General features: G+C 45.2%; 1 protein-coding gene across 1 annotated transcript in view; it reads right to left on the bottom strand.

Moving 5' to 3' along the window:
* LOC126559782 (uncharacterized) overlaps positions 1-24,841 on the bottom strand; it is a 93,797-nt gene extending 68,956 nt beyond the window's left edge. Inside the window, exon 1 of the mRNA XM_050215956.1 lies at positions 24,287-24,841. Coding sequence (XP_050071913.1) covers positions 24,287-24,812 — 526 coding nt within the window. The 5' untranslated portion in view covers positions 24,813-24,841. The remainder of the gene's footprint in view (positions 1-24,286) is intronic.
* Positions 24,842-25,195: the final 354 nt, after the last annotated feature.

Raw genomic sequence — 25,195 nt, 5'->3', positions numbered from 1 at the left:
TTTTTTACCGTAAAATTTTATAACTACATGCACCAAAAGTTAACACACGTTGCTATTTTGATAATACTTGCGATACATAAAATTTACAAAAACATTTATACGTTTAGTAAAACAGTGTTTAGTGCGCTTTCTAGACGAACATAAAATATTTTTTTGTACATGAACGGTTTTGTCGAACCGTTGCACGGCTGAACGATTTTTGAACGCATTTGTATATACGAACTGGTTCAAATCTCGAATTCGAATACTAGCACGTTTCTGGGATACGGTTTTTTATAATTTTTGTGGTTTGTTGGTAAAAACCAAATACTTTTTTATTTATCACTATATGAATTCAATTTTCATTTGGTATCCGCGCACACAAAGTAGGTTATTTTATAAAATATTAATGTAAAAAAGTTTGTTTATATTTTCAACTCTTCATCTACATAATATACATTTTTCAGATCAATCACACCGGCTTCCGTAACTATTTTGGAGGACTTTGTAAAATCTATTGGGGGTTTTTATATCAGTGGTCGGTCATTTCATAAGCACTTGCGATATTCTCTAAAGTTGGCCCGCTGCACGCTATCATTTGCAGTTCCCTGTATATCCACCTGGTCTTCAAATCCCATCCAGAGTGTTTCCTGGTACGCAGGACTGTCTATGGGGAAATAAAGACAAGGACACCAGACCAAGAACTCTTGATGTTTTAATGTACAGAACAAGAAGAAATTGACACACAATTAAAAACAACTATTTGGACGTATCTTTTAGTAATTTTTATAAATACTTTATCTACTATTATGTGAAAAACGAATTGCAAAATAGGAACCAAGTTTGAAACCATTTTAAGTGACCAAAATCTTCTTAAAATGGCATATAAATGCAGCATCTCTTCAGACTGGGTTCAAGTCTCGACCTGATCAAGCCTCTGTGCGATTTCATATCTAATCTCCTAATAAACATCAAACCACCACGTTACAGCGAATGTCTTCATACAAGTTGATCAAGGCGTTACTATCAATGCATCAATTCCACGCAGGAAAACGAATCCACCCCGAGTGATAGTTTTCCTTTTTTCGTCATGCGGAAGCGTGTTTTGAACGATGCTACGCGCGTCAAACAACACATCCTACAGCTCGGCGAGAAGCGCCACAACTGACTCGCGATTGCACTCAGCAACAATCTTGCATTTTACAACTTCCAAACCCTCGCATGCGTTCGATCGCATGCGCTGCAGTGCACACATGCAAACCCAGTGCATTCGGCATCGCGGGCGGACTATGTCTTTGTGTGCGTGCATCGTATCCTTCTCGATTGCATGAGCTGTGCGAGTAACAGCTGAGAGCGAGAAAAACTGGCTCAACTTTTCTTCGGCCTCGGTTTCGGTCTTCCTTACGAGGCACCGTTTTCCCAACCGTGGCAGTAATTCGGACGAGAGAGGTTTGTGTCCACTTACTTACACAGTGAGGCGTACACGATACTTCGCACACAGAGACACACCCGACTGAACAAGGATACTTCTTCACAGGTCCTTCAGCCGTACTGCCGCCGACGCACAGGTCACTCTCTCGCTCTCACTCTCACTCTCTCTCTTTCTCTCTGCCGACTCGCTGAGCCGGTTAGCAACAATGTTGCGTTTTCGTTTTCGTGCCGCGTCATAACAACCGTTCGTACCCAAACAAACAGCTACACAGTGTGCCGCCGCCGCAACCAAAGAAGCAGCAGCGCTGGGTGCGAGGAAAAGCCGGCACAAATCGCATCGCAGCCACATGTTTTCCTATCCGTTTAAATCATCGGCACGGCTGTATGGGTGACCCGAACGTCTATGGTGACGACGGCGACAAACACGTTGGATGTGTACGCACGCACACCAGAACCAACGGCCAACCCACATGGCTGGCTGGCTGGCTGGCTAGCTGTAAACCGATTTCCCACATCCGAGACACTTTTCCGAGACCCCCGCGCTCCGTGCGTCCACGCGCGCGCTCTCTCTATCGTCGTTTCGCTTGCATTTTCCGTCAGAGGAGGGAATTTTTTTTTTGTTTTTCGTGTGGTCGCCGTCCACCATCACCCCGATAGTGGGGGTGGGATGGAAAGCGTTGACAATTGTCCTTGAACTTGACGCTGATGTATGCCTCGTTCCGATTTATGCAATGGAGTGTGTGAGTCTGTGTGTGCTGAAGAGCTGTTGCTATATCGATGGAGAATTTTCCGTTTCCTTTCTCGTTGTGAAGCTCGTTGACATTTTTTTCCCCCCGTTTGGAGCACTACCGTTTTCCACACCGCTCCACAATTTTATTACTGCCGGTGCTTTCACACTGGGCAACACACACCGGAAAGGGTATTTTTTCGTGCACGTGAACGGGACCCCTGGCTGGTTTTTGTTGTTGCCTGTTGTGTGTTTTTACTTGGCTTTTGTGAGTTCGCTCTTATGCACTGCAACCTGATTCTGCTCATTAGCTTCCGTCAAGTGGAATGAAGTAATGCTGTGGCTCCACGGGGAATACTTTTCTAACCCGCACTGGGTATTCCTCCGCCAGTACTATTACTTACATGCACCGGAGAATTGCATCACACCACCCCGCCAACGCTCGAATCCTTGTTGGGCCGAGCGCGGAGGAATGCTGGTCGCGCCTGATCCATCCAAACCGCCCAGTCCCACACAACAGCGCGCGGTGCATTATATCATCCGGCAAAAGCATTGAGTGCAACAGCCATACCGTACCCTCACCACTTGAAGTAATGCACATCGAGGACTTACTGAATGCAGTCACAGCCACACACACACACACACACACAAACACACTCATTAGTGCACTTCTTTATGCAACAGGATTGGTGAGAAAATAAAAACTGGCGCGCTGTGCCTCTTTATCCAGCCCCTGGATGTCACCTGAAAGGGCCTATTATTCATATCGGCCCAACGATAAATGGGAAGCTCCACATCGACAGAGAGAGGGTTATAGAGCGTACTGCACGTAGCTGGAAAATAATTCCTTATCAATTCTTGTATCTTCATCTCCATCTCCTATTAATGAAACTGAAACACTGACGCGCCACAACGCTATTCAGGACTCAGGATTTGGAGATTTCGTTCTACCGTCGAAAACAGAAAAAAACCCCCGTGATCGCGAGTGCTTGTCGAAAAGTTTTCACCGAACAGTTTTGTCTCCCCCTCGATAGGAAATGAGTTTAATGATATCCGTACATTCGCGATGCATATTTCATACACCTTTCTCTCACCCTATCCGTTCTACTCCGCTGGAAGGATTCTACCGCTACACGACCAAAGGTCCTAAGGTTTTGCTCGCTTCACCCATACACTGCACTGCACTACTCCTACACCGTCGAGCACCTCTGGGGCAGAAATTATTCTACGTATAAGTACGGAAAGAATGGCTGGTCAAGGCTGGAACTCTGACACACGAGACGCGTATGTGGTTTCGAAAATAATAACACTAATAACTTCGCTCTTGCACATTGTTTATCCGGCGCAAAAGGACCCCCCCCCCCCCCCCCCCCCCCGGACATGATGTCCACGTCCAGACAGATGACGGATGCCTTCTACCAATCGGCCTACAACTCTAGCCACTGGCACGAACGCTCCCGGGGAGAATGTTTTGTGACCCGAAAACGGAACGAGGATTGGAGAGTATTAATTAAAATTTGCATATTTTAAAAATGAATTCTTTAACATTAATATTGCACCACAGAACCTTCGCTTTCGGTTAGCCGAGATCATTTGTAAGAGTAAATAAGGGATGAAATTGGCGTATGGGAATGTGCTACGGGAATGCGTTGAATTTCTCGTTCCAGCTGAAGAAGTTCGGCCTGATCGAAATCACTTTTCGCATGGTTAAGTAAAGTAGGAGCATTGTTTGTCGGGGGGATCAATAATGCAGGACGCTTAATGTACTGCATCACAAGCACACGAGAGTTGCTGAAGTCTTGGCCAAATTTGAAATGTATTCAAAGCAATTCAAAGCATTGTAGCAAATTGTATTTGTAGCTTATTTTCACCAACTAAACCAGACAGGATCAATTAGAGTGGTCACTCAGCAGGAAAACGCACAGGAACACACAACTTTATGTGGCGAAAAATTTCGTCCCATTTCAATTTCATCTCCTTTCGGATGCAACGCTGAAGAAGCATTTTGCTACCGAACGAAATTTACGACCATCCAATTTCTTTTTCGCCCCGGCACCACCAGGAAGCTGCTCTTCCTGCTTTTCTTGCGTGTTGTGGACCACAAACAAATGCGTGTGTGTGTGTCTGTGTTTTTCTGTCGCGATTGTTGTGCATCAAAAGCATTGTTTTTATCGTACCCTTCGTTGTCGTTCATTCCTCGTCGATGAAGATGCATTTCAACCAACCAAGTTGAAAACCCCCCAACAAGTCGTTGCAAACAAAAACAACCGTCCGTGGAGATGAACCATTCTTGGTGATGGGGGAAGATGCAGACAAGAGCAGAAAAAAACACACAAGTTCGGTGACAAGAGAATATCGCACACAAAGCATGACAAAATGCAGCAGCACAACGAAGCTGCAGCAACGGAAAAAAAGCTCTCTAATCATAAAACAAAACCCGGGAATAAAAAAGTAGAAGAAAAAAACGCACTCAAACACACTAACGCTCGGCGAACCTGGAACGGATTGATCCCAGGAAACCCCCGGCATGAGGGATTGATTGTGGTGCACACATCATCCATGTTCCACCCAGAACCCCCTGGTTCTAGTCGCACGAGACGCACGAAGACGGAAGGATGTATTGTTCCGAGCGACTTTACATTTGTTTTCGTCCTATCCTGCATCTCTCGATCTCGATGCTAGTACGTGCTGCTGCGATGGCTCTATGGACATGCAAAAAGGACGCGGATACGAGTGGAAGGAAGGGGAAAAGGGGATGGGGGGGACACACGACGCAAGCCCTTGCACTGGTCCGCTAGTTTCGCATCATCTTCGCTTACCTAACACGGGTCCTTCTTAGCTTTAGCCACGGTATCAGCTTCCCACAGTAGTGCAAGACAGTCGGGGAATGCATCAAGAAATATTTCCCTGCATTTTACGATTATTGCCGTGCTCGAAATTGATGTTCATTATCTGCCAACCAACCACCGGAAATGTGGAACACGAACCGAAAAACTCGGCAAAGCAAAGTGAGCAGAGCAACCGAAGGTCAGACCAGTGGCCAGTGGCAAACCCTGAACTTCCGGACGCGTGTCCTGCGATATCCAACAGACGTGTGTACTTGGTGATGTGATCAACTTCGAACTAATCCTTTCAGCGCCCTTGCATAACCTACATTCGCATTCGTAATCCACACTCCAAATCCTTTTCCCCCCGCCGATGGACGGCGACGCTGATAAAAGCCGAAGAAAAGCTGCGATTCGCTTTCGAATGCATATCGTTTCCGTCAATCAGTTTCTAATTGTCCTAGGTCAGTGTCACGGTTGCCAGTTCGCCAGTCCGCGTTCACACATTTTTGTTATCGTTGCGAACTCACCCGCAGATGCAAGTAGTCGAAGCGGCGCACGAAAGGCGCCCACACCACGATTCGGTTTTGGTAGAGGAAGAAAAAAATGCCCTTACATACACACACACACACACACACACCCACGGGCCATCAGTAGCCTCAGCATGAACAAATAATATGGCATACGACCATGTGGAAAGGCGCGTTTACATGGCGCGAACTGGTGGAGGAACCCTGTTTCCCGGGTTTGTTCTCACTTCGAGTGTGAAATTGATTTGAAACTGGAAACGTACACGTGTCTATCATTTCATTATGAAAGTGTATGTGTGTTTTTCTTCTTCTTCTTCTTCCTCTGTCGCTTTTGCCACTGCCTGCTCAAATCTAGCGTCAAATGGGTCTCCGGGAAGGAACCTAGGTTCGGTCGTCTGTTTGCTAGCCTTCCAGTGTACCGACTAGCAGCAGCACTTTTGCGTCTTTCTGCAAACCATTCTCGCTTCCCTCCCCCCCCCCCCCCTCCACCCGGTATTTTCTTCATCGTTTGTTTTCCCTCCATTTAACCAGTCAGCCATACTTTCACAGTACATTGCATTTCCCACAGTCAGGCGTGTGTTTGTGTGTGTATCCGTGCGGTGTGTTGTTTGGTTGGTTTCGTCTGGAGTATTAGTTTTTCCTGCGTCCACCAGCGGATGCACTAACAAGCATATCGATTACGATATGGGCTTTCCCGCGAACAACACAAAACGCACCGGTGGAGGTAGAGGTAGACGATACGGAACGATAAGCTCCTGCCGTTTGCAAGAAGGGGGAGGACAAAAAAAAACCCCGCGTTCCGAGATAGAAGGGACGCGGCACGGTGTGGGAGGTGGCAATTGTGAAAACGCTTTTCCAACCGTCGCACGGTGAAAGAAGTTTTCCAACCGATTCAGGCATGAAAATGATCGGATGCGTCTGTAGCAGATGGATGGCCTGGGTACTGGGATGGGCGGTGTGGTCGTGGGGGGGAAGAGGAATGGTTTGTTATTTGATAAGGCAATTTTCTGCGCTTGTGCTAGCTAGCTAGCCCCCGTTTGCAAGCCCCGTATATGCATCGCCTGAATGCACCAAGGTCAGTCGATTACATACATGGGTGGGATGCCATTTTATTTAAATTGAAAGTATTACAATCATTCTCTCGCTCGCTGTCTCGCACAATCTCTTGCTCTCTCGATTGTGATTTATGACGAGCACAGTTTGCGATTAAATCGTTGTCCATAGCTTAAATGAGTTTGGTTTTTATAGTTTAGTGGCTCTTTTTATTCTTCTCCCTGTTTCCAGCCATCGATAGGTTCTACTATTTTATATTATTTTATAATTATTTAATTTATTTAAAAGCCATATTCAGAACATTACTTGCTAAATACGTGGACATCTATAGTTACCTATCTTGTTGTTTTGTTGTTTATATCTTTGATTTGTCGAAATTTATATCTAAGCTTTTGTAACATACGTACAAGTTTAGGGTTTGGTTGGTGACTTTTTGTTTAATTTTGATCTTCTAATTTAAATTTCAATAACTGTTTCGTTTATAAATTTTACGTTTTCTATTCTAATATTCTCCTAATAATGTTACAGGGTTTCTGAGAAGAACTAGACAAGTGTGAGGCATTTTAAGACAACGCTCAAGATGAACTGGACAAACGCTAGGTTGAAGTGGACGATGGTCAAGTAGAACTGGACAGTCGTATTTGAAATGGGTTTTGAAACAGTTGGAAGCGGTTCGGAAACGCTAGGCAAATTTTTAAAAAGTAACTGTTGCAATACACTTTTTTTGTAATTTACATGCGAATATTTTATTTCTATCTTACATTTTTAAACGTGAGTTTTACGTTTGGGAATTATTTAGAATTGGAAATTAGAAAAAAACGTCTATTTCACCAGTTTTTTTTTTAATTTGCCAAGCCTTTCCGAAACGCTTCAAACCGTTTCACAAACCATTTCAAAAATGACTTTCCAGTTCTACTTGATGTTTGTCCACTTCAACCAAGCGTTTGTCCAGTTCAATCTACCCGCTGTCCAGTTCATCTTGAGCGTTGTCTAGAAATGCCTCGCACTTGTCCAGTTCTACTGAGAAACCCTGTTTATCAATGTGGCGTGGCCCGGTGGAGCAGGCGACATCGGCGCCGGTCTTCAAAAGGCAGGACCGGGGTTCAAATCCAATCCAAATCAAATCCTGGTTAGCGATAGTTGTTTTTTTTTTTGCTATTGATTATGATTCATTATTTATAATAAGGGAAAACTTTACATAAAAACCCACGAAAAAATATTTTAATTCAAATCTAACCTATCCTTAAGACCTTATGATGAATAAAAACGGAAATAAAGGATAAATAATAAAACAATTTAACCCAAGATCAAGGCAGCATGGCTTATATTGCTAACTCGTTCAATGTTCTTAAATTACTTGCTTGGCAGTCGTTGTGATAGTTACGGTAAACTTTCTGAATAAATTCTTCAATTGTAGCTATGTTTTTAATTCTGTGAAGCTCTCTAGTATTGAACCAAGGAGGAACATTCATGATCATTTTCAATATCTTGTTCTGCAATTTTAATTTGAAATTTTTACGATGTGATAATGATATGCTCTTCCAAGCTGGGACTGCATGCGTTAGTGCTGGTCGAAAAAATGACTTGTAAATAAGTAATTTGTTTTTTAAATTGAAGTTTGATCTGCGAAGAAAAGAGTACATACTTTTAATCAATTTGTTCGTTCTTACTAAAATATTTTCGATATTTGTTTTTAAAATATACCGTTTGTCGAAGTAGACTCCTAAGTATTTTATGTTTGTTTTCAGTTTCCATTTGACATAGTATTGGGCATATGTTTAATGAGCTTTGTTCAAATGTTTAAAAATTGCTGTAGGATTTTTTGCAAAAGAAAACGATTTTTTTTGCAAAATCGTCAGCATAAAGAAAATGGTTGTAGTTTGGTGTTTTAGGTACATCAGCTATATAAATATTGAATAATAAAGGTGACAATACGAGTAACGGTCTTCAAACGGCCGGATTATGCTTCAAATCTGACTATTCACTTAGATGATAAGCCACTAGAGGCATGACCCAGCAAGACGTTAAGCCTACAATAAGAAGGAGATGACGTAATATAAATTATATATTAAATTATAATTACACTGCAATAAATAACTTATGATTGTCTTTTCGATCGACGACACGCCTATCGAGGAAAATAATTTTCACAAGTCCCAGTAACTACCCATTTTGAGTGAGGCATACGCATAAAAAAATAAGCAAAATTAAGATATCCTCGAAGGAATATTTATGCAAAACTGATGCGAATTCTGGAGTATTTCACATCGTTGTACCTTTGGCACAAAAAATTCGAACTGCACCTTCCGTAAGTATTAATAAATTACTCAAATTAGCACACGAGATAATTAAAAAGCTTAAACATACCACAACAAACACAAATATGCAACGGAGTCACATTGCGCTATTGGTTTTACCCTCATTAATTTTAAAACAAATCATTAGTTTCGCACTTCCTCCGCACGATCGTAACGATGATCGGACGTGTTAATTCCTTGTGGTCTCTCGCGGAAACATCACGTCAGACGGTGCGAAAGTCGGTATTGATTTTGCAATCGCTAATTTTAAGTAAACAATCAACAGTTACAGACACACACTCTCTTTCTTTTACCGCCTAATGAGCCCTTTCTGTTTCCCGTTCAAGCAATGATGTGTTCCCTTAACAAAAGTTCTTTTTTTTTCGGGAACGCATGAAGTGTATCTTCAAAGTTCACGGACTCCATCACCGGGCGTGTGTTAATATGCACCGCACGTCACACTTTCGGTACCAAAGTAAATTCTATCGATTGCAAGACAAAGTGCATACATTCCGGGTACAGCTGAACACTGTTGCTGTTCGCAGTGTTAATGTAACATTCCTCGTACATGCCTTGTAAAAAAAAAGGGTAGAACCAGCAACAGCAAAAAACCTGCGCCAACAAAAAAATCCACTTCACCACTCTACCACGCTTAATGCGCAAAACACGATAAGACCGGCAAATTATGCCATGTCGGGCCATCATGATTCTGTTTTTCGATCATTTTCCGTTCGCGGTACGCAGTCTTTCGTTTTTACACCATCGGGATGTAGCAGTTTGGGGCATTTAAAAACCAATTGCGAATAAAACCCGACATTGCGTACCGGTGGCTCCCGGTATTGCCTTCCGGCTTCGCTGACCGTGTGTGCGTGCATCCATTTCTCTCACGACAAGCGTTAAGGCAGAAGAACTTTTTTGCTTTTTCGCCAAGGTCCCGCCAACTAGCGGAAGAGTGTCTGTGTGGTAACGCATAATGAGCTGTGGAGGATGGTAAAACACCATTCTTCGGAATGAAGTAAAATACACCGTGAGGCGATATAAATTGCAAACCCGTTGATCTATGTGATCATCTGCAATTTTTTGTGTTGCCAAGCCTCAAGGATGCATCGATTTCTCATCCTATCATCTTGCACAACAGATTTTAATATCCACTTTACTGGGAGAAATTTTGTTTTCAAATCGTTACGTTTAAACTAGCTTAAGTATATGTCTATTAAGCACAAAGATAACAAGAAGTGAATCTATTCTGTCAGTAAAATGAGACCAAAGCCAATGCCACAAAAGCTACAGCCCGCCAGCTCTATTCTTTTACCTAAGATGGCTTCCAATGATGCATTGGCAAAACCAACTGAACTTGACCCTCCTCAGCATCGATCCTATCGTGATACAAGGGTTAGCAGCAGTTCCGGCTCCCGTTACCTACCCCCATTTTTGCTTCTTGCTCGTCTCGATAGAGGAAAAGCACCGTGCTCCAGAACTGTGTGCACCTTTCAACAGCGCTCACCACCACGCGGCACCGCTAAATCGAATCCTTTGCACTTGGGCGCACTGCAATGTTTGCCCAAACCTCGAGCCAATCTTCCAACAGTGCGCGCTGCTTACAAGAAATAAAATACTCCGCACAACATTGATCATGCATCACGATTGGTAAATACAACAATCGCCCGAAAGGTTTACCCCTATTGCCCAGCTACGGGGCGGCCTGCACACCTCCGGCTCCAGCAGTCGCGACGAGAAGAGAACGCTCGCGCGACGTCCGCGTATGCAACAGGAGAAAGAAACAAGGGTGTGTGTGTGTGTGTGTGTGTGTGTGTGGCGCGCGAGCTCTAGAAATGAATCAATGCGCAAGCAGGAACAGGGGTGGAAAAAATGGCATAAAACAGGTTTATTAGCTTTACCGTTTTTGAGCTCTTGGCCCTGGTGGTTGGGTTCTGCAAGCCCAGCAGAACGGTGGTCGCCTTTTCAGCTACGGAGCGCGTTTTTTTTTTGTTTGTAATTTCTTCCTGTCAAGCCGAAAGCTAGACGATTTCTTGGCTTCTCATACGCCGGTCCTAGCGAAACAGAAGCTCGTCCGAGCACCCCTGACGGTTGCTCGGGGTGTGAGTTGTGTTCCGAAACCATCCAGACAACGAAAATCATGAGCATAGTTTAAGGATTTTCCTTCTTTTTTTTGCTGCTGCTGCTGCTTGATGAAGGCTTAGCGAAGAAAGACGGGATCGTGACACTCGATCGTTTCGATCGCAACATGCACCACGGCAAAACGGGCACAGAAAGGTTAATGATCGTAACGATGAGGTATTATCGGTACATTGGAAGTCAAATTTGAGCGAAATAGGTTGTTGGACGAGCTCGTCCATCCTTGACGCTGGTAACAATTAATTATGCCATTAAAGCAGAGCGTCCATACTCATTTCTGTGAGCTAGAAACGTTACATACACATTAAATTTCGCTATTTATTTCATTAAAATAAACACAAACCAACATTACTTGAGAAGGTCAAAGGGTTTGCATCGGAACTGCCGAGCTGGTGGTTCTCGCATCTCACCTTCAAACATTGGAATGGCTCCAATAATTTCCCGTGCATCAAGCAAAACCAGTTTGCAAGTGCAAGTGCAACCAGCGCACACGCAAGATGTCAGGAGAAAAGGAAAAAGACATCCGCACATTTCGCACTCACGTTTCGTTCGTCCGCTCGTATGTCTCTTCGATAATCTAAACTAACTTTAAAACCGAATTATACTGATTGCTGGCCCCCGATGGCATGTCCGTGGCTAAGACACGGACCACTTGCAGGTACAACATGCGATCGTCAGCGACACCCGTACACGTGTGTCACGGAAACCCGATTGCAAGTCAAGAAGGGATGATTGATTGCTCATGCATCAATGCAACACTCTTTCTCTCTCTCTCTCTCTCTCTCCCCGGTCCGAACACATCTCTCCATCCATCCATCCTTAGCATCCTTCCGACATAATTGGCCGCGCGATTATGAGACCCAACCAGACGACCATTAAATGCTTTACGCGTACAGCTGATACTACCGGAACAGGAAAAAAAAACTTTTGTAATGCCAAAATTGCTCCAACCGTTTCAACCAGGGCAGCAAAACAAAAAAAAAAATAAAACAGCATAACACGCATTACAAATAAACAAAATGGAAACTAATTTCCAGAAATGCTTTTTAGCGCCACCTTTTCCCACCTGCCACCTGCAAGAACACCAACCGAAATGGGCAAAAATGTGTTTTCCAAAACAGCAGCATTCGTTAGTTTGTCGGACCACACCGTGTCTGCCTCGTGATCATCCAGGAACATCCAGAACGACGTCCAACTAAGAAGGTGCTTATCCCTCGCATCGTTAATTTTGTGATCTGTTATCTTTTAAAGTTTTGTGAGCTGGCTTGTTTTATCGGCTAGATTGCCGGATCATCTACTTTTGCCCGAGCAAAACACGAGTTATTGTTTAAAGTCTGAATCGGTTAACATTGGCAAATAATCCGACACCGTGTTTCGGGGCCGTCCAACCGTCCGGTTTCGCTGCTCGAACCGATTCGACACTCGTAACATTGAGCGTGACCTTAATCCTGGGCACAGTCGCCCAGTACCTTTTTGCTCTGTTGTTTATTTTGTATCAATCCCGCCCAACCATCGCGATGTCCAGACGCTCATCCCATCCCGGGATGCCGGTAGACACTTTTCAGGGTTCCGGGATTTCGCAGACAAGGCTGAATTGCGCGGAACAGCGCACCACTTGATGAGGGTATGCCGTGACGTTTGAAAAATTCGCGCGCGCAAAGATTCGAGTGCGTACCTTCCCCAAAACACCCATCGCGCTCCACACCACCGCAAGGGATACAGGCGAAAGATTAAAAAGAAAGAATCAAAAAGTCACTAGCAAAACTTTCCGCAGGCTCCGAACCGGCTGAATCTCAACATTGTTGACCCATTCGCGTTACTGGCTGCCAGGCGCTCTCATCCGCCGCCCAACAGCAACAACACCTTTTGGATCAAACTCTTCACTGCCACCTCTTTCTACTTGACGTAACATTGACAGAACAACCCTGCGCAGCCTCTCTAACGTGAAGTATTACGGTGAAGCCTACAGATCGCTTCGTTTTTTTTTTTTTCACTGGTGCGATTGTGTTGCACCGCCGTGCTGAATGCAGTAGTATTATGGTGGAGCCGGTTTAAGACTGCTCCCGTGTCTCAAGGTTTTTTTCGCTTCAGCAGAAGGGCGAAGCAAACCAGTCGGATGCGGTGGGGTCACCAACCTTCCTCTGTCGGTGGCCCTTGTCAAACCCAGCCCACGACGAATGCCTGCCACCAGCAACACAAACTAGGGGTAGAACGAAAAAATCCTGAAATGAAATAGATCAGACAGCATACAATTATGCTCGATTTTCGACGCGAAACCGTGATGTGCGCTCGTACTTCCTTCTCGAGCAGAGCGAAAACGGGGCCGGCAAGGCTCGTCTTCATGCACCGTACAGCAGCAGCAGCAGCAGCAGCAGCAGCATCATGCCCTGTTCGATGTGCTACACGGGATTGGGCTGTACCTCCCGCTCCGATTGGACCAAAGCTAGTGCTTCAAACCATATGATGTGATGCAGCGGTAGAAGCGGTTGGAAGCTTCCTCCAACTTCCATCAAAAGACCATTCATTCCCGAAGAACAAGTCCTGTGCCCGCCGTCGCGACTACTAAAACGTCACTCGCTGCCAAAGCAGAAAGCCAACCAGCCAGGGTTGTCTATCAACTGAAGCCAGCGTTTTAAGGATTGTCTTCCGGTCACGGCACGGAGAGGAAAAAATATAAAATATTGGTGCCAAAATGACTAAACGCTGGCAAGACATCCTATATCATCGTTCGAAATGTTTGCTTCACGATAAGACATTGGTTTATTGCTTCCAGTTCATCGCTGCCAGCAGCAATCGATGACAGTCGATGATGAAATGAAGCAACGTTTGACAGATTTTTACTGCACTTGTTTGACGTTTGATGCAGTCTTTGTGAGAGGTAGACAACCAGGATAGGGAGGACTTTTACTAGGGACGTCCAAAACCATACTTTGATTCTTATTGTAAATAAAATAGCCTTAAGGATCTAATATAAGGACCGGTAAGTTTTCAAATATTTCTATCAACCATAAGAGCACACAAAATCACAAAATATAAACGCATACGCCGAATCATTTACTTAAACTTTAAATGTCTTTTCTTGAGCTCGTTCGCCAACACTCAGTATGCAACAATATATTTATACTTGCTCTATTCAAATTGAGATATTCCGTACAGCTGACCTTATTATGCGACATAGCTATGTCTCAAAAGGCCATACCGAAACATTCATACTCTGGGGTGGCTTTAAAGAACGCTTTAAACCACGGCTTACTAGGTGACTGACTGTTGGAAAGGTTTCTCAACATCTTGTAGAATGTTTGCCACAATGACAACGAATGTGGCTGCGTCAAATCATATCAAGGAAATCATCAATAGCAGTCTAAGACTTTTTGAAGTAGCGGTTCCAAAGAAAAGAAAGCTAGACACCAAATACGACAACTTCTCAAAGATCATGAGACATGTAAGCGGATGTGATCGAGACGCTAGTTATCATAGAAATTTGTGAAACAATTTTCTATTGCAAGTCTTATTTTCCAGGTATCGTCGATTAACATCTTTGTCACTCGTACCAAGAAGTTCTAGAAGGGATTCGCATAAGTTCATACATCATTCCAGAGTATGTGAAATTCCCTTGGCATAACCAGTTACCCCGTCCGTCTCGGTCTTTAATTGAAACATTATTATGAGTGTTATTGTTTCCGTTTAGAAGTTGTCGTTTGCATTTCCCTGTCCATAGGGTGTAGCAGCCACTAGCAATACAAACCCACTGGACAATCAACACGAGACAACCGACAGTCGCTTTTCAACCCTCAACCGGGGACTTGATTTTCCATGTAAAAGATGTATGATGTCCCACAGTCCGGTAGGATCCTTCACATCTGCACCAGCACGTGAGTTTGGTACATAAATTGTTCCTATTTGCTGGTCAAGGCGCGTTCGGGGAAAGCTGCATCATTGCTGCAGGTTGCAAACGCACATACGCACTTCGAAAGAATCCATTCCGCGGTAGCAATCGAGAGAATCAATTTAATTGTAAATTTCATTTCGTTTATTTTATTCCACTTTATTTCGCGCAATCCACTGGGCTCGACTACTTCTCCATGCAGTTTGCTAGTTAGTTCGATTTCTCTTCCTACTTCGCTCGGCCGTGCCGGGGGATCGCGAAACACCAGTTGCACTTTAACATGCGCTCGTGTGCCTCAGTTTTTCGGACATTTCGCGTCCTGATCCGCTCCCACCACCAAAACAACCAACCCCGTCCCATGATCTCTCGAAAGGACAGCTGCACGTGAAAAACGTAAATAAACACATTCCGCTATGTATATGCCACACACAACCGCGAACGAACGGGGAGTTATATGATGACGGATACGCGAAATGGCGGAAGAGAACCTCAAAAAAAAAAACCACCCCGCCGGTTCTATACCATCGAGAAACTTGTGCATTGTTGCCCCATCCACGATCGGGAACGTCCCAGCAACCCATACGGAAGTACCACAGACAAATAACACACACGCGTTGATTAAGTACGACGTGACGCGATGCTCATATTCCACTGGAACAACAGGCCGGTCGGTATGCTTACCGACGCTTCGTCACAACTCGCCACATCGGTGGTCTCTAACGACGAATATGAATGTATCAATCATCATCGCACCGACGGACGCGTACAACACCGCCCGTCCATCTATTGTGGTCATGCTCCCGAAGGACTGCCCCACAAACGGAAGATGTGACTTTTTCACCGTGCCTACCACTGCTTTGCAGGGTTTTACAGTTCGTTTGTAAATGGCAGCATCGGGTTTCTTGTGTTGGTGTTGGTTTTATCAATTTGTACTCAATATTTTCTCAATGTTTAAAAATAAATTCTAAAGAATTAATATTTAATCAGGAAATGCCCTGGTAATCTAGTTTATAAAAGCAGTCAATACATGCGTGTTGACAATACGGCGCAAGCCGTCATAATTGAAAAAAAATTAAAAAAATACTACTGTGCCCGCAAAATTAAGCGACTTTGCGTTTTTTTTTTTAGTCCAAATGAAGGTCATGAAGGGAAACCTTCGAAGTAATCCCCTTCCGATGCAATTCACCTCTTCTCCCACTCCTCGAAGCAGCTGGAAAACGCGGATGCTGGGATGTCCTTTAGTTCCACCATCGCTGCGGCTTCTCCTTGATGATCTCCTTGATAGTGTCAACACGGTGTCCCCGAAACGGTGGGTTTTTAGTTTGTCGAACAGCCAGAAGTCGTCTGGTTGCAAATCTGGCGAATACGGCGGATGTGGAACAGCATGGGTGCCAGTTGTTGCGAAAAACTCCCTCAAAATGATGTATGGCCGCCGTATGGGAGGGCGCATTATCGTGGTGCAAAAACCAGCTGTTTATTTTCCACAAATCCGGCCGCTTTCACCAGATGGAGGTCCGCAACCACCGCATAAGGCTTAGATAGTACTCTTTGTTCACCGTTTGGCCCTTCGGAAGAAATTCCTTGTGAACCACCACGCGGTAATCAAAAAATACCGTCAGCATCAACTTGATTTTCGACCGGCTTTGGCGCGACTACTTCGTTGGATCCCGTCCGTTGTTTCCGGTCGTATGCGTAAATCCATGTTTCGTCGCCAGTTTTAATCGATTTCAGCTTTCTACATTTGATATAATTAAAAGTCTTCCAGCATCCTTTTGCAGACTTCGACGCGATTCTGCTTTTCGTGCAGGTTCAGGCATTTCGGCACCAGGAGAGACTTCACCCGCTTCTACCCCAAAACTTCTTTCAGGATGGTATTGACCGAGGCTTTCGAAATCTCAAAGCTTTTCAAAAGGTTTCGTATCGTCAACCGTCGATTGTCGACCACCAAATCCTTGATTTGGACGACGTGGGCGTCGTCGGTCGAAGTGGATGGTCTCTCCCGGACGGTCCTCGTCTTCGACTTTCTCACGGCCATTCTTGAAATCACTTTATACCATTTGTACACATTTCTCTTCGACATAGATTCTTCCCCGAAGGCTTTTTCTAACATCCGCACTGTTTCCGCAGCGTTTATTTCATTGCGCAAACAAAGTTTGACACATGCGCGTTGCTCCACAAACTTGGACATGGTCAATATGAACAAAAACACTTTGTGCAGGTCCGAAAACAAATTGTTACTCCTAGTCGGGTTGATGTTGTAACTTGAAACGTGGCAGAACTGTGAAAAACATACATTTTGACAAAGGAAAAATAAAAAAGGGGCTTTTTTTGGAAATAGCGGCGCCGGACTTCCCACGCCAGAATCGAGGCTCAAATCCCATTCGGATCGATCATCCGTAGTGAGGATGAACTATTCAACTACTTGGTATCATAAAGTCTAGCAAGACAATACATGGGCAGCGTGACATACTGGGTCGTTAAACCAAGAAGAGACCCCCACCAGGAAAGTATGCCCGTAGTGAGGACTGACTACCCAACTGCATGGTATCTGACCGGCGTTGATGCATCAGCAATAGACCAAAACCGTTTTTGATGAGCAAATATGTAGGGACAGTTTCTGAATCTGACTAAACTGGTTTGTGAAAGTCTGGCAAGCATAGAAAAAAAACTCTGTTTCACTGGACCGTTGCTTAACAAACGTTGGATTCATATTTATGAAAATTAAGCGTCCATCCGATGTTCGAATGGGCATTTGCAAGAATGAAAAAAAGGAACCGACCCTTAGAAACATGCTGTTGAAGAACCCTGTATTGCGAAAAGTAATTCGTATGGACATTTTTGATTTTTTGTTCTTTCTTCCCTATCAAAGGTGCAAACTGACCATAGCTAACCACAGAATGCATCGCGCGGGTGTGATAGCGGACTGATCGGGGGAAGTAGGATAGGCTGCAAAGAAGAAAGAACAACAGCAGAAAAGAACACACAACCCGGAGGGATAATCGATCGCTTTGGCGATGGCCCGCGCGCGCGCTCGCGTACGTCAAACGTAACGAACCGGAAAGTGCAACACATCGAGTGCAACGCGAAAAACGGTAGAATGCGCCGAGCGAACGAATGCAAAGTAGTGTGTAGTTTCTCAAGAAGTGCGCACATTTCGCGATTTACCATCCGCCAGGGATGGCTGGTGACTCTGTGCGGTGTGCGGGGTCTTTGTAGGTAAGAGGGCGGTGGACCAGGGGGGGGGGAGCTTGTTGGCGGAATTGACGAAAATAGACATTCGGCGCAACAGTGTTGCTCGTGCGGCTCGTGGTGCTAAAATTAGCGGGTGGCGGCACTCGGTATTATTTTAGGTCCGATGGGGATTCGAAATCGAGCCAGTTGCCAAACACGCCAACGTTTCGGGGAGGGAGCCAAACGGGGAGCCCTTTAGCGTGTTTTGTATGAACGAGCGTGTCAACCAACGAACCAGCCGGCTGGCAAAAGTGCATCAAATTGCATCAATCCCTGCTTACCTCCCAATCCCCACCGCCACGTTACCCGATCACACCGAGGGTAAGGTTGACCAGTGCATTCATGGCCTCGCCGGCCATGTCCTGCGAGTTTGCGTGTGTGAGAGAACGTGAGAGAGACGTGCGTCGCTCGAGCTGTCGAATATTTTGGCTTCCCCATTCAGGCTGCCAAAATACTGCGCATACCCTGCGCGCGGTGGTTTCCATTGTGAGGAAGTGGCCGGTTCAAACCCTTTTGCCAATTGACTCGCCCTTTGTGAGACAATTCCTCACCGACGATCGAGCGAGACTTCTTCTCGTTTTGCGGTTCATTATAGCAACGTACGTGTGCGCAAGGGCGCATCATTACCGTGCCCCTTCCGCACACCGGAAGAACGGGCAGATGAGAATGGAATCAGCTTCGCCGTGTTGTCACCAGCTGTAATCTGGTCCCCGGCGGCAACGACGTCACGCACCCGGAAGAAAACCCGTTTTCTTGCGAGCAGAAATCTCCGCTTTTCATTCCTTCCTTTTGTGGTGTGTCGCTCTCGTTGTGTAAAACAAATTTCTTTGATTTGCATACAATAATCAAATTATTCAAATACGCTTTTAATTACACGGAATCCCTTGCAAACAGGCTAAACGCGAGGCGCGAAAAACGGAGCTAAATTACGTTTTAATTTGTACGCGATTTGGTGCATTGCATAAGCGCAGGGGTTGCTGGTACATTCAAAAGGATGCGCCATCGGGTTTGGTGTGGACGCGCAGCAAGATAACGCGAACGACGCGAAATTCTGACACGTATCGGTGGGTACACGCATTACGGAAGGGAAAGGCAGGACTATTAATAATTTTCTAATTAGTCGAAATTCCACACTGTCACACGTCATACCGCGGCTAGTTTCCAAACAAGGCCCACCGCTCACGATCGAGTTGCACTTTAAAGGAGGCTGCCACAAAGATGATCTTTGAGCGTAGTACCTGTGCGTGTGCATCGTACGTTCCACATGGTATCCGTCATAGATGTCTTACTCAGCGGGCATACATTTGCAAAACTTCCCCGCTGGCTGGTATAGCTCTTTGGTGCTCTTTCGAAATGGAGGTGTCCATCAGGAAGGAAGCATAAATGTGAAATCTTTCAAAATATCTTCACACTGACGCGTGGCGTGACACTATTTAACACGCTTACAGTCTACAAAAAGACCATGTATTTCCTTTACATTTAAATTAGTCCGAAATTTGTTGCTTTGCCTTGATCAGATATACGCTGTGGATGAAATAAATTAACGCATCGCTCCACAACCGACGGAGCAACAGTACTGGACAAAATAATTCATACGCTTTTACTATTCTCTCTACAAGACCAATATTTCCTTCAGTGTAATAGTTACAACAATGCGATCTTTAGGAAAGTTGTTGCCCTATTATCAGGCAATAATATTGTAGAAGTGAAGTTATTAGAATTACGCACGACTTTCTAAATGTATGCTATCTTTCAGGAAAGGATGAGGATCGTCTTGGACAAAATAAATCATACACCAGAATTCTTATTCACAAGCTATGCTTATATCAAATATATCCTTTTATCCTTTAATATTTAGTATGATCACCCTTTTCGATGCCAAATAACTTTGCAAACCACTCTCGTTGAGGCGCCGGCGTATGATACGACGATCGACATCCAGATTCCTCGTTTCCTTAATTTCCCTGGAAGACAATTTAGGGTTTTGCTTCGCTATCCGGTCGTTACGCGATAACGTCCTTGTCCAGGTAAGATGCGCACAATTCCAAAGGTTTCGTGTTTTTTCCCAAATATGCTGCAGCTCCAATAGAAATCGAATACTTTTCAGCAATTTTCCGGAAAGCAATTCCTTTTTTGCGATCGCTTATAACTAGATTTCTCACATCGAGCAAAATTTGTTTTCCAAACTTTTAACAACTGTTGGCTATAACAACTTCTTGTATGCATATGAAGCTTTTTTAAATATTTTTCTCAGCAATACTTAACTCTTTAATGAGAATACTATAATTCTTCCGAATAAATCATAGTATTTATCTGAAAAATTATTAAAATACTCCTCAAAGAGCATTTTTATTTTGCGCGTCTGATTTATTTTGTCCAGTACTGTAGCAGATAGAGCAGTCTGTTTTTATTCGAGGTGTCAATTCGCTGAACAAAAGAATTACATCTCGCCGTCAAACATCCCTAAACGAGCGGGGAATTCTTAAGGACGCGCAAGAAAACCACTGGATTGACCTTTTTGATTTGAGGGGTGCAATAAACAGCGTATCTTCATAATGTGTGCCTTTCTTGTGATTCTCCAAGAGGTGTGCTTCGAAATTAAGGTCCCTTCTTGTCCTACTGTTCCGAAAGTTTTGATGGGCAGGGACTCCGTCAACCGGAAACGACAGAACAATCGGATTAAACGCACTTCTCCCGTTGTCCCTCGTGTTTCAATGCAAACGAGTTCCTTCCGAAATTGAACTCCTTTTTAAACTTCTCCTGGTGCATGCAAAGGGGTTAATGCTACTCACACTGACCGCAACCAAAAGATGCGCGATATGCGCCAACAGCTCTCACTCCCAGCCACGCACACACATGCGTCACCGCGTTCGGCCATTCGTCTTCATCGTACCGTGAAATGAGCTTCGGTGGACGCCAAAAATGTCGTCAAATAGCACGCCAGATCTCTATCGGTGATGGTAAATGACTCAATCAACACCATCTCGGGAGTGGCAGCCGCCCAATGCGAAAAAGGTGCTGCTGCAAGGATTTATGTGCGCCGTAACCGGACCCATCAAAAACTACACGCTTACACACGCATACATTCACGAGAGCATTTATTCGACCGAAGAGAAATGGGATCGAATCGCTTGTTGAAGAACTAAGCCAACAAAAAAAAAAAAAACGACAACGCACAACATGTCGCACAACTTCTCGGTCGGTAGAGCAAAAATTTAAACCGGTTTATGATCGTAACCGTGTAAAGGTTGGAGGCATGAAGGATTGAGTATACACTCACAGCACGCACTAACCAAACAAACAAAAAAGTTTGGTACTACAACATAAACGTAAAACACCTCGCACCGTTTCGGATGTGACATTTGATAGCGCTCCACATGTTGCACCGCTCGTTACGATGTATCTCCCCAAGACAACGCCAGAGTCAACAAGGATCTACAACCTGGAAAAAAAAACAGCAAAATCAAAACAAATGCACCTTGCACAACAGGCCCATCATAAACGCTCATTTGGGACATTAACGTTCCGTTCCTGGATGAAGTTGCGTATCCTTGACGCACTCGTTAATGAACTCTAGTAAGATAATGCTGCTTAATAAGCGGGTACGAGACGAGTGCAATGGTTCAGCTACCGGAATTTTTGGGGGCACATCAACTCCACCTTTCGAAACCGGGCAGTGCCTGTTCACTGCATATCACTAGAAAACGCCAAAAACCGCACACTACACTCGCAAGGAAAGGATGTTCGTTGTCAATGTTCGAGAGGTCATGCTAAATGAACTTCCCGCGGCAAGAAAGCACCACCAGCATGATTAACGATGATAGTTAGGCGTTGTAATCAATCAACCAAGCGAAACTAGCGAAACATTCTTCAACCGCAAACCTGTTCTGCAATATACCCACACACACACACACACACACACACGTGCATATAGTGGCGACACATTCTGCAAAGAATTCCGCCACCATCTATCGCACATGATGTTGCCGGGACAGAAGCTTAGCGTCAAGGAAACGGGTTTTGCTACAGGGTTTGCTACTGCTGACATCAAAGCGTTCTAATGACATTTTTATCATTCTGTGGCCCTCCCAGTTTATGGATAAAAAAAAAAGAACAAAGACTTCCAATAACAAGATGCCTAACTCACTCAACATTAAGACGGCTTGGGGATTTGCGAAGGTATGCGCCAACACACGGGCGTGGAACAATTTTACATCCCGAAGAAAAAAACGCAATTGGAGCTCAAGGATCAATGGTTGTTGGAGCATCGGCTAATCGTCCTCTCGTGCATGCGACGCCACGAACACACAATGTGCCGCCAAAAGTGCGTTGTGTTGGCCGGGGATCGCGTGCAAACTTTTATTTAGCATAAGGGCAAAACTTAATCTTTGACTACACTTTTAAAACCACTATCGGAACGGGGTGGATGGCTGGCTAGAAGTCTTGAATACCGCAGCTTCCTTCTGGTACAAATAATGGCGAGTGTGAAAGCGAGAGGGACAACTGAAAGGGACAACCTGAAGGAAATGATATAACAAGTAATAATTGCACAAGTGGAAAAGTTAAGAGCAATTTGGCGATAACCGTTCCTACCTACTACACATCGTACTACCGGTACCACCTCACACTACGCTTCGCGATCCGATCGTTTCCTTCTTTCCTCCGGCTAACAATCGTCCAAGGATGACACGTTTCACGTCTCTTGCACTTGTGCAAATAAGAGCAAACAAACTACAGAAAAACGCACACCCAGCTTACGAAGCCCTGCTTAACATCTTCCGCCCCATCAGGCGAGAGCTCCTTCCTTACAGAAATTTCCGATAAACAACAATCCTAGGTTTATGTAGCGTCCTGGCTCGTTTTTGCTCCGCTGGCCTTACGCACACGGAGCCTTACTGTTTTGCCAATGCCAATGCCGAAGGATAATGTTTCATGTTTTTATTTGTACCGCTTTGCCGATCGCGACAAGAAACACACATTCTACCGTGTACCTTCCCCCTGGCTGCTTGCTTGTCATTACCAGTGCTTCGACATCTGAATACTGTTGCAATTATTATTTGTTGCCAGTCGAAACCAGTGCCGGTACCACCACGGTACAACACTACCAACCATGGCCGAGCGCCATACACACACACAGATACATTTCTGATCAGTTTCATTCTCAACCCGTTCGATTTGGTCCGACGAACGACTAAAAAAAAATGCGAGGATGCGTCTTGTAAAGAATGTGCCAATAGTGGAAAGAACACCGAGAATAGCGTGAAAAGAAGCAAAACAAACCGAATGGCACCAGCGGCAGCCGGCGCGCCAACCAGTTCGAAAACGGGCAAGCGTTCGAAAAGAAGTAGATAATTAAATAATATAATTATGGTAATACGATGCGAAAAAGGGCTCGTTTGTGGGGTGGACGCGGAAGCAAAAAATTATATAGAGGCACTCACACCACCACCCGTGATGCGAAGGGACTTCGAGAAATGAAGTGAGACGTAAACGCAAACAGTTACAACCACCAGTACACCATGAGCAATGCAACCGGCTAATCATGAGAAATTGAGGCATCGAATAAGTGCGACCGGCGACCACTGTCGCTCTTCAAAATGTGTCTTTACACCGCAACCTGGCAGGCGGTGAAGGGTTTTTCAGGTGCCGGACCCAAAACCCTCCAATGTTGCCTGTGGCATGTCGAAATCCCGTGCCAGGAATATGGTACCTCGGCACGCCTGCAAGAAGAAGGTACCGTCCATGAAACAGCCATTAAACCGGTCTGCTTGGAGGTTTTTTTTTCCTGTCCCGTTTTGTGTGATTCAAACCCTGTATACGGATCTCGGCTGCACGGCAGAAACTAGTGCAAACGCGTGGGAAAATGGGGGCTCGATTGAAGGAAGCATCGGATGGATTTAGGCCAGGCTCGATGGTCTGATCGAGTGCGTGCGTTTAGACGATCCACATTGCGTGATGGCAGAAGCAGCAGCAATGCAGCTGAATCGAGATGATCGTACAGGCAAAGCTCATTTTGACGTTTGCCTCTTTTTGGGCGGAAGACAGGAATTGCGTAGGATAGGAAAATTGACTTTAGCCCAGTAAGATCTTCCCAAATTTCGGAAGCATCTAGAAAATCGTAGATGATCCAACAATACAATTTGACGATAGATATTTCGAATAAAAACCAATATTGTCTTGCGGACACTTACCTCCAAGATGCTGCGGCTCGGCGACATGGTGCGGCACTCCCGGCGACCGTCGGTGTATCGTCAGGGGCACGCTGGAGGTCCCCGGTGCGGACGCCATCGATCCGGTGGAGGAGTCGCAATCAAACGATCTCGTCTGAGAATTATGAATCATATTATGCTTCAGGTCTTTCAGCTCTGACAGCTTTGGTATGTGAATGTTAGCTACCGGCTCGGGTGGTACCTCGCCCTCGTTCAGCGCCCGCTGCTCGTCCTGGGTCTGGGCGCGCCGCAGCGCCGTCTGCAGCGCCATCACACGCTGTCGCTCGGCGGTCAGGCAGCATTTCTCGCAGTGGCAGGTGCGATACTTGCAGTAGCGCTTGTGACCCTTCAGCCCTATCTTCAGACCGTGGTTGCGGCAACGGGCGCAGTTCGGCGGTGTCCGCGGGTTGAGCGAGTTGTTGCACGAGCTGGACGCACCGTTGCCGTCCGTGCGCGAATCGTACCCGGAGTCGGACATTGCTTCCGCCCAACGATCCTGTGACACCATTCTAAAACTGCGCTCCCGTGTGGTACGGCGCTACTCCCCGCAGATGTACGTCAGCAGCCTCCACCGAAGAGGATGTGAAGCTTTCTATATATCTCTGACTTGCTCTCTTTTTGTCTCCTACTTTCTTTCTTCCCTTCCTTCTAATCCTAACCTCTTGTCAACTTTTTTCCTACCTTAAGATACGCACTGAAGCGTGCGCACGTTCGATTTCTATTTTGCCACAATACTTATGGATCGCGATACGGAAGTGGGGTAGAATCGCGAGATGGATGAATAACTTATTGATGCGTACTTGGTCGCGCGATCTTCAAAGTGTCTCTTATGTTGGTCGCCTGCTACTGCTTCCTCACGTATTTCACTCGATTGCTTTCCCGCTATTACTT

The sequence above is a fragment of the Anopheles maculipalpis genome, chromosome 2RL, assembly GCF_943734695.1.
Source record: "Anopheles maculipalpis chromosome 2RL, idAnoMacuDA_375_x, whole genome shotgun sequence".
Classification (NCBI taxonomy): Eukaryota; Metazoa; Arthropoda; class Insecta; order Diptera; family Culicidae; genus Anopheles; species Anopheles maculipalpis.
The sequence above is the reverse complement of the archived record's forward strand: the minus strand, read 5'-3'. Positions and strand labels throughout refer to the sequence as shown.